At 48.0% G+C, this 10,820-nt stretch overlaps 1 protein-coding gene across 1 annotated transcript in view; it reads right to left on the bottom strand.

The window, feature by feature from the left end:
• The window catches only part of ESYT3 (extended synaptotagmin-like protein 3), a 62,574-nt gene extending 51,776 nt beyond the window's left edge, over positions 1 to 10,798 (bottom strand). The window contains exons 1-2 of the mRNA XM_015409503.1: positions 10,407 to 10,798; positions 2,334 to 2,375 (exon numbers count right to left, since the gene is read on the bottom strand). Coding sequence (XP_015264989.1) covers positions 2,334 to 2,375; positions 10,407 to 10,763 — 399 coding nt within the window. The 5' untranslated portion in view covers positions 10,764 to 10,798. The remainder of the gene's footprint in view (positions 1 to 2,333; positions 2,376 to 10,406) is intronic.
• Positions 10,799 to 10,820: the final 22 nt, after the last annotated feature.

The raw sequence follows: 10,820 nt of genomic DNA, 5'->3' as shown, positions 1-10,820 counted from the left end.
AGGGAAAACTCTATGGTTTTCCCTTGTATGGTCGTGGCCCCGCCCCCAGCGTGCCCGGCGTCATGACATCACTTCCCTGTGACGTGCATGCGGTGCGCGCGCGCATCGGGAGCCACCCCGGAGTCCCCCGCTCGCAAGGTAAGTCGGACTTGGCAACCCTATTCTTGTTCAAGTCTTCACCAGGGTTTGGGAAGTTTGGCTTTAATGCCTGCTGCTTGACCTTTTTTATGGGGGGGGGGTCTGCTTTCTTTGGAAGAGCTGGTTAAAAAAAAATAACAAATAAAACAAACCCTGCTGGAACTACTGCCCATCCAGAGAGGCCTTCAGCTCCAGAAGCAGAAAGGTTCTTGGTTGGTAGGCTTGCCAAGTCCCCCTGGGGGGCGAGAAGACCCCCACCTGAGAGGCCCGTTACCCGCCGCCGGCAGATCGGGCCCCGGGGGGAACCCCACCCCCAAAGCACGTGACATGCCCGGCGTCAGCACGTCACCCGGAACTCTATGGTTTTCCCTCGGATGATTGTGGCCCCGCCACCAACATGCCCGACGTGATTGCGTCACTTCTGGGTGATGTAATTGCGGCACGCGCGCGCATGGACTCCCAGAACAAGACTGGACTCCCACGCTATTCAACAGGTGAGGACTTGCAAACCCTATGGGTTGGGAAATATCTGGAGATTTGAGGGAGGGGTGAGCTTCAGGAGGGTGGAGTTTGGGGAAGGGCTTCAATGGGGTTTAATGTCATAGAAATCACCTTCCAAAGTGGCCATTTTCTTCAGATAAACTGACCTCTGTCACCTGGAGATCAGTTACAATCCCAGGAGACTGCTAGCCACCACCTGGAGATTGGCAACCCCTATTTACTACAAGCGTTGTGTTTTCTATGATCAACTGTTATCTTTTCCCTACTTCTCAGACAGCAAAAACTATGTTACGGGGTGCAGCAGTTGGTAGTTCTCTTTTTCTTTAGTATCTCTCTATATAATAAAGCTGTTTTGGGGTGGCCACATTCGATGCGCTCCCTAATCCGTTGGCTGCAAGAACTGCCACTCACAACGGGGACCGTGGCCACTGGCTGCATTCTCTGACTCCCACCCACAGAGGCGCCACTGGCCCAGACGTGCCTCAGAACACAATGCCTTTGCTCTGCTGAACACACCTCCTGTCTTCCTCCGGCCCAAAGCAGTGCCGTGCCTCCCCAGCACCTCGCCCGTCTCTGCGGTGCTTCTGCTGCTGCTCCCCCGATCAACAGCCAGTGCGAAGGACCAGGCCCCGGCGGGCGGCCTGCCTCGAGCAGGTGGCGGGGGAAGGAACAAGGCCGGCCAACTTGGCCTGCCAGCACCTCAAATGGACAGGGTGGGGGAGAGAGAACAAGGCTGGCTGCCTCCAGTGGGCCTCGAGCACGTGGTGGGGAGAGAGACGGGACTGGACGGGGGGGGGGGGGGGCGGCTGCCTTGGCCCACTGGAGACTCAAGCAGCCGGGGGTGGAGGTCAGGGAAGGAGACGGGGGCCCGCAGCCGGGCAGCCAGGCTTGCGCCCATTGTATTTATTGCTACAATGAGTCTCATTCCTAGTTTGATATATCTTCAATTTTGCTTGTAGAAACCCAAGGCATTAAATTTAATAAATATGCCATATAGCACAATTGCATACACTGCTACAAACAATGTATTTGTACTGTGAAAGCAGTAAAATTTTTAGGGTTGATAAGAAAGTAATTATTTCACGTTTTCCCAGCATGTCTGTTCCCCCCACCCCCAAGGTGTGTGTGTGGAAGCTACGGGGGGGGGGGATTCTCCCCATGGCTTTCAGGGAGGAAGCAACTTACCCTCCCTCTTCTCCTGCCTCCTCCTGGCTGAATGAGGGCTGGAAGCGGGGCGGCCGGAAGCAGGGGGCGGGGCTTCGTCATGTGCCCTGCCCCCCTGCACCTCACCCGGGGGAACTGCGTTCCACTGCGTTCCCCCCCGAAATGACCTCTGTATAGCACAATTGCATACAGTGTTTTCCCGGCATGTCTGTTCCCCCCCACCCAAGGGGTGTGTGTGTAAGCTACGGGGGGGGGGGAATTCTCCCCATGGCTTCGAAATTCCTGGAAATGTTACATCTGTAGTGCTAATGTCCTCTTCACTAAACAAGGCCTTACATCAACATACTTTCAACTACACCCTCAAGCTAATATCAGTCACGTGCATCCTAAGCGTGTACCCAATCCACTTACTAGAGTATGCTCACTCATCTGATGTGTGTGCATCAAGCTGCACAGCTGGCTTTAGGGCAGAATCAGTTAAAGGATTACATTTTTCTAAATAAAGTTTGCTTTGTTATTTGGTGTCTTACCTTGTTCAGCCATTCTACCCGTTCAACATCAGGGAAGTGAACCTGGCAAAGGGGGGAAAGAAGATGTGAATCAACTATGCTAAATGAATTAAGAGACAAAATGCCATTAAGAAGGCAGGAGAATATAACAATTCTATTGAAGCAACAGTATTGTTTGTTTGTTTTCCCCTTTCCCATGTGTTGTTAGTGATCTTTATTAAGGGAGTGTCTTTCAGAAGTCAGAGCACGGGACACCATAAGCATCTTGGGAATAACCTACTTCTCAAGGTGCACAATAAGCAGAAGCAAACACTCAAGCCGCACCAGATTCTAAGCAATGTGAATTCATTCCTTGCAGATTTATATCTTCAACTGCTACTTCCAGGTTGTGTACACACTGCCAGTATCAGTCCTAAGACAGGAGTGTTTTTACAGAAATGGAAAGTGCACAAGCACCTGGACTTTAGTCTGAAAGGGAACAGTCAGGAAAGACTGCACCACTTACCCTTTCAAAAATGACTCTAAGCAGGGCTTTTTTTTGTAGAAAAAGCCCAGCAGGAACTCATTAGCATAATAGGCCACACCCCTGACAGCACAACATATTAATATATTAGGCTACACCCCCATGTTACCAGAAGTGTGGTCATCCACCCACACCCACCTCTTGCTTCTTATTCTGTTTACCTTGTTTGTTGTCCAGGGCTTTTTTTGTAGCAGGAACTCCTTTGCATGTTAGGCCACACCCCCCTAATGTAGCCAATCCTAATGGGTTTCTGCTGTTGGGTGTGGCCTATTATGCTAATGAGTTCCTGCTGGACGTGGCCAACTCGGGAGCCAGCCGGAACTCCGTTCCTGCCCAAAAATAGCCCTGGGGGTTTGTATCATGTGTTTCGCTGTATACACATTGTATGTAACATGAGAATTAGTGCACACATTGAAAAAGGTTAAGTGTACACTCTACACAGAGAGCCAGTTTGGTGTAGTGGTTAAAGTGCACGGACTCTAATCTGGAAGAGCCGGGTTTGATTCCCTACTCCTCCACTTGCACCTGGCTGGATGACCTTGGGCAAGCCATAGTTCTGATAAGAGCTGTTCTTGAAAAAAGAGCAGTTTCTGTCAGAGCTCTCTCAGCCCCTCCTACCCCACAGGGTGTCTGTTGTGGAGAGGGGAAGGGAAAGGAGTTCGTAAGCCGCTCTGAGACTCCCTTGGGTAGTGAAGGGCGGGGTATAAATCCAATCTCTTCTTCTATGTGCATTCTCTGTAACTTATGGACAGGGACTAGTAACTACTGCAATACTCGCCCCCTCGCCCAGCTGGCCTGGAGTTTCAGGCTTTGGTGTCATCAATATGCAAATAGCACCCAGCTATATCTGCTCTTGAATGGCCATCTGGCTACCGCTCCGCAACATCTGGCTGAGGGTTTGGAGGCCATGGCAGGATGGTTAAGGAAGAGCAGGCTGAGACTGAATCCAAGGAAGATAGAGGTTCTGTGGCTGGGGGGATGGGCTCTGGGATTGGGGTTTCAGCTTCCAGCCTTTGATGGGCTGCCATTAACACCAGTGCACTCCATGTCAGGAGCTTGGGTGTGACCTTGGATGCTTCCCTGTCTATGGAGGCACAGGTCACCAATATTGTCAGACTGGCGTTTTACCACCTATGCCAGGCATGGCTGCTGGCCCCTTTCCTGTCACCCTCTGACCTGGCCACAGTAATCCATGCAATGGTCACCTCCAGACTGGACTACTGTAATTTGCTCTACACTGGCCTGCCCTTGAGACTGACCTGAAATCTCCTAACTGGTCCAGACTGCGGCGGTGCGAGTCCTGGCGGGAACGCCACGGACAGCACATATACAACCTGTGCTGCACCAGCTACACTGGTTACCGGTGGAGTACCGAGTCAAGTTCAAGGTATTATGGGCGGAATGTCTGTGTGTTCACTACAACATGTGAAGAGGGCTTAGCTTGTGACAAAATGGCACCTTTCACTAGCAATCTCCTTTGTGTTAGGCTGATCTCTACCAGCATAGCAACCTTCACAGTTAACATAAACTCATCTTTGTTCATTAGCATAAACGTTCCAGTAGCTCTTTGAATTCACATGCTCAAAAAGAAAGAGCAGCATTGCTCCCCAGTAAACGTAGTCCTCATCATGACAGCCTCTTCCAGCAGCAGATACCATGACATGCAAATAACTGGGCTGGAACAGTTGCTCTCTGTACAATATTTCACAGATGAAAATAGTAACACTCTTGTGTCGAAAATGGATCCCTGCTACAACAAAGGCTCACTGCCTGAGCTCATCTCAGTTTCCCATTCATTAGCCACTGTTCTTCTCCATGCCCTCTACTTTAAACTGAACATTAACTGTTTAATCTCTTTCTGAAGTGTACAGATGTTTGACTGAATATTCAATCTTGGACTGTATCTGGTTGTGCTTATACTGCAAAAGAACCATGAATCGCACACATTCAGTTCTGGAAGGAGGAGACACAAGGTGCACTGACCCTTGCTATTCATGAACATCTAAATGTACACGTTGAATCAAGATGTGTGCACACACACCCCTGAGAGGAGAGAGAACTCCTGACAGAGGGCCAAAACCTGGAGAACTTCAGCACATGCACATGATAAAAAAGTATTCTAAAATCCATCTTTTCCAACTCCTCAAAAGAAGCAGAGATCGTGTTTTATCAGGGATCAGAAAACATGTTTCATTAGGTTAAAATTGCAGGTTGCTGCTGTTATATGTTTTGTTTAATTTTGTTTATATTTTGTTAATTTTGTTAATAATGTATTTATTTTTTGTTAATTTTGTTATTTTATATATATCTATATCTATCTATCTATCTAGATAGATATATGATTTTGTTAATAATGTTTAATTTTGATGTTCTCTATTAGTTTGATACAGCTATAGTTGTTATGTTGTTTGTTAACAAGACACTGTTTGGAAAGTTAATTTCTCCTTTTTGTTGTTACTGTATCAATCAATATTTTTATTGTATGTTGATATACTGTAATAAAATAAAATTTTAAAAAACCCACAGAGACAGCTGAACGTTACACAGTTCCAGAAAAATCAAAGCCAAAATGTATTGTCCAAGACAAAACAAAAACATGCAGATATGATTTGAATTGTAATCCTATCTTTGTTGGGGAACAAGTGCCACTGAATACAACATGTCTTTTTTCTGAGAAGCCATGATTAGGATTGTAATGTTAGATGTTTCTTTTAATATTGACATAGGTTAATAGTCTATGCAAAAGACATCACACTGCACAGGCCCTAAAGCAGGGGTGGGCAAACTGTGGCTTGGGAGCCACATGTGGCTCTTTCACACATGTTGTGCGGCTCCCGGCAGGGCAGCTGGGGAAGCGAAGGGGAGGCATGCCTCCCTGATCGGGCTTCCCTTCCCCAGCCAGTGTTCCCCTTCCTGGGTAGGCTTGAGGTGGTGGTGGGGGGACAGAGGAAGAAAGCAACTTCAACTTTAAATGCATTCTCAAGCCCCCCTCCCCTCCAAGTATCATCAGATTTGTTGTTGTTCAGTCGCACAGTCGAGTCCGACTCTTCGCAACCCCATGGACCAGATCACGCCAGGCCTTCCTGTCTTGCGCCGTCCTCTGAAGTTTGCTCAATTTCATGTTTGTTGCATCTATGACACTGTCTAACCATCTCATCCTTTGCCGTCCCCGTCTTCTTTGACCTTCAATCTTTCCCAGCATCAGGATCTTCTCCAAAGAGTGCTCCCTTCTCATTGGGTGGCCAAAGTATTTGAGCTTCAGTTTCATTATCTGGCCTTCCAGGGAACAGTCAGGGTGGATTACTTTTAGGATTGACTGATTTGATCTTCTTGCAGTCCAAGGGACCCTCAAGAGTCTTCTCCAGCACCATAGTTCAAAAGAATCTATTCTTCGGCGCTCGGCCTTCCTTATAGTCCAACTCTCGCAGCCATACATGACTACTGGGAATACCATTGCTTTGACCATGCGGACTTTTGTTGGCAGGGTGATGTCTCTACTTTTTATCATGCTGTTTAGGTTCGCCATCGCTTTCCTCCCAAGGAGCAGGCGTCTTTTAATTTCATGGCTGCAGTCACAGTCTGCGGTGATCTGGGATCCCAGGAACGTGAAGTCTGTCACTACTTCCACGACTTCCCCTTCTATTTGCCAAGGAGTGATGGGGCCGGATGCCATGATCTTAGTTTTTTTGATGTTGAGCTTCAAGCCCACTTTTGCGCTCTCCTCTTTTACTCTGAGCAAGAGGCTCTTTAGGTCCTCTTCACTTTCTGCCATTAGAGTGGTATCGTCTGCATATCTGAGGTTGTTGATCTTTTCCCCAGCAATCTTAATTCCCGCTTGTGATTCATCCAGGCCAGCATTTCGCATGATGTACTCTGCATATATATTAAATAAGCAAGGTGACAGTATACATCCTTGTCGTACTCCTTTTCCTATGCTGAACCAATCAGTTGTTCCATATCCGGTTCTAACTGTCGCTTCTTGGCCCTTATACAGGTTTCTCAAGAGACATGTGAGGTGGTCTGGTACTCCCATCTCTTTAAGGACCTGCCATAGTTTGTTGTGATCCACACAGTCAAAGGCTTTAGCATAGTCAATGAAGCAGAAGTAGATGTTTTTCTGGTACTCTCTTGCTTTCTCCATAATCCAGCGAATGTTGGCAATATGATCTCTCGTTCCTCTACCTCTTCGAAACCCAGCTTGTACTTCTGGCAGTTCTCTATCCATGTACTGTTGAAGCCTAGCTTGTAGGATCTTGAGCATGACCTTGCTTGCGTGTGATATGAGTGCAATTGTGCGATAGTTTGAACATTCCTTGGCATTGCCCTTCTTTGGGATTGGAATGTATACTGACCTTTTCCAATCCTGTGGCCACTGTTGCGTTTTCCAAATTTGCTGGCAAATTGAGTGCAGCCCTTTAACAGCATCGGATACATAAATATAATTATCAATATCTGTTTTTACCCCCTTTGATTTTATTTTTGGCAGTCTCATTTAATGTTAATAAAATGCAAATCTGCATACTTTTAACAAAAACGTGTGTGTAATATTTGTTCATGTCTCGTGGCTCCCAAACATCTCACGTTTATTCTATGTGGCTCTTACGCTAAGCAAGTTCGGCCACCCCTGCCCTAAAGATTTTGTAGTTGCCACTGCAATGTTCCCTCTAAGCTGTGGAGTCTTGTGAGCAAAAATTCTCCTTTGTGAGCTACTGGCATTTAAGTTGTGAGCGAGCAATCTGGCTGCCACATAAATTAGTTTTCCCTGGAGCCATCCTTCCTGAGACAGGACAAAAATGTGTGAGCCGGAGGCTAAAAAACTCTGAGGTAGCTCACACTAACTCAGCTTAGAGGGAACACTGGTTGCCCGTGTATGTATAAAGAAGTCAAATCGTAAAACATAAGAGTCTCATGAGAACTCTAGTACAGTGACTGAAGCACGTCAGATGATTGATAGGGGGTTGGTTCAAAAATTGTTGGCAAATTCCAAGAATGAGGACCCTCCCGATGCAGGAAAGCACTGAAAAATTTCAAAACACGCGTATAACAGGAAAACCAAAAAGTTACTGGCCTCCTCTAAATAAGCCTGGCTGACCCAACCCTTTGCTATTTAATAGATGAGCGCTTTCCTCGGTTACACTTCTGAGGAAGCAGCTACACCTCCCCGCAATTCTGGGTTTCTCCCTGCATGACAAAGGTCAGACTAAGGCATTTAAATACTACCTTCTGCAAATGTGACAGTCTCGTAATGATTTTGTTATTTTAAACCTTGACTGCATAGAAGCTTCCCCCCACCCCACCCCAAGCTACGGAGGAGGAAGAAAATCTGTTCCTTAAACCTCCATGCTGTGTTGACAGAAACAAAAAGGGTGGCTTCAGATGGTATGACCGGAGAAAGGAAATGGGACATGCAGCATTCGAGGCTGAACAACCATTTCAAATCTATGCAAGCCAGTTTTAAGTGCCAGAATTCCCAGGTGTCCAGAGCTGGGGCTTATATTCATCTGGACAGGCCATGGCTTAAATCCTTTCCCCCCAAAGCCTCTTAACCTTAACAGCTTGATGCGCTAGGTCAGTGATGGCGAACCTTTTAGAGACCGAGTGCCCAAACTGCGACCCCAAACCCACTTATTTATGGCAAAGTGCCAACATGGCAATTTAACCTGAATACTGAGGTTTTACTTTAGAAAAAACAACTCATCCATTAACTTAAGATGATCCAGACAAAGTAAGGAAAGCAATCCCAAATGCTTTCATTTACTTAAAATTATTTGGCAGAGAATTCAACACTTTAATGATGGCCTGGGCCTGGCTGGGGCGATGGCACACGTGCCCACAGAGAGGGCTCTGAGTGCCACCTCTGGCACCTGTGCCATAGGTTCACCACCACTGCGCTAGGTCCTGTGTTAAGTTAGTCAGTAGTCAAGGAAATACCCTGTTTCCCCGAAAATAAGACCTACACCAAAAATAAGCCCTAGCAGGATTTCTATGCATTTGTGGTATAAGCCCTAGTGTGTCTTCTTGAGAAAAAATAAATATAAGACAGTGTCTTATTTTCGGGGAAACACGGGTACCTTCTGCATAATGCTGAAAGGGAGTCTCTGTGCTGGATGCCATGGAACTGAAGGTGACAATAATTGAAAGAGAGAGTCCTGAGGCTCTGTCTGGGCTGAAATCATGCCCTGCCACTATCAACTTGATAGGCCGCCCCAGTAGGCAACATCAGGGGAAGGCCCTGGCTTCTACACCCTCTTGTTGGACCTCCAGAGGAACTGCTTGGCCACTGTGTAAGACAGGATGCTGGACTAGATGGACCACTGGTGTGATTCAGCAGGGCTCTTCTTAGACCGAATCTGCATTTGTCTTTCCCACCGGTGTCCCAGCCTTTTGACTCCGTCTTCAAAAAAGCTGTCTACATTTGGTGTCGCTTTCACACCTCAACAGTGCTAGCATACTTTTGCACATCTGCATATGTTTATTGCCCTTTCGCGGAGGTGCCACGGTCATTGCACCTCCGCACTGCTTTAAAAGAATCTTCTCCAAACAACATTCAAACAAGCATAGAGAAAGCAGCACGAAACTGATTTTAAAATGCAAATACAGATTCGAGCTTACTCTCATGGTTCACACGGCCTTTAAACTTCCCGCATTAATCCACAAGTTATCTTTGGGCAAATCTCATTTAGCACATTGTATACCATTGCATTTAGCCCATTGTATCCCCCTTCAAGAAACGGTGGATGCTTCTTGAACATAACTGAGCAGTGTCTTCTGCTCTACCAATACACCAGAAAGTTAAAGAAACTATACAAACACCTAAACCGGGAGAAATCACAACCAGTTAGAGGCAATGCCAGAGTGATACAGGCTCAGAACATTTCAGAAACATACTAAAAGTTAATCAACTATAGAGAGAGGCATTAAACAGTTCTAGGATATTAACATCCATTAAAATCCTGGCAGAACAGTGAACAGACATCTTTTCTAGATGCCCACAAGTAAACGCCAATCAGGTTTGGTTGGACTTCACTGGGAAGATACTTCCAAGGTTGTGGTTCCACCAGTAAGACCGCAGGAGCAGGTGGGACCCAGAACATAAAACTCTTAACTATCCACAGAAGACTTTACATCCCTGTGATACGAACATAACATAAGAACATAAGAGACGCCAATGTTGGATCAGGCCAAAGGCCCACCCAGTCCAACACTCTGTGTCACACAGTGGCCAAAAAATACCAGGTGCCATCAGGAGGTCCACCAGTGGGGCCAGGACATTAGAAGCCCTCCCACTGTTGCCCCCCCCCCCAAGCACTAAGAAGACAGAGCACCAAGAAGACAGTGATAGCCTACTTGCCATTACTGTCCCCTCAATTATTTCAACATGATCCCACACTGAAAACATCACGTCGTTAGGTCCGAAGGGCGGCAAAATAGATCCAAAGTGTCCCAACGGAAGCCTTTCCTTGGATGCCGCCATCATTCATTCCGCCGGCAGAACCGCAAGCATCCGGGCGCCACCGGACTCCTCGCCCAGCAGACACGCACAGAGCTCCTCCCCTCCCTCCCTCACTCACCCAGGCGGGCAGCTGCTGCAAGGCGATGCCCTGGCTGATGGCCCGCTTCTCATCCTCCAGCATCCCGAACGCGGCCAGCAGCCGGGACTGCTTCCCCCGCCGGTTCCTCCGCCACCAGAGCCAGAGCAGCAAGCCAATCAGCACCCAGCTGGTGCTGAGTCCCAGGTAGCCGGCCAGGTACACCGGCGCCAGGTGCAGCAGCACCCGCGCCATGAAGGAGCCCAGGTCCCGGAGGAGGAAGGAGGGAGGCTTCAGCTCGGACAGGAGGCGCAGGAGCTCTCCCCCGCCGGACTCGGGCCGCGCCGGACTCGGGCCGTCGGCGCCGCGCTGCCCCGCATCGGGAGGCGCCGCGCTCATGGGACGGGCCGGCAGCTCCTCTCTCCACTCAGCCCGGAGCCGCTCGCGCCCCTCCCT

Source organism: Gekko japonicus, unplaced genomic scaffold (genome assembly GCF_001447785.1).
Source record: "Gekko japonicus isolate JY-2015 unplaced genomic scaffold, Gekko_japonicus_V1.1 scaffold986, whole genome shotgun sequence".
Lineage (NCBI taxonomy): Eukaryota > Metazoa > Chordata > Lepidosauria > Squamata > Gekkonidae > Gekko > Gekko japonicus.
Note: the sequence above shows the minus strand (reverse complement) of the source record. Positions and strands in the feature narration are given on the sequence as shown.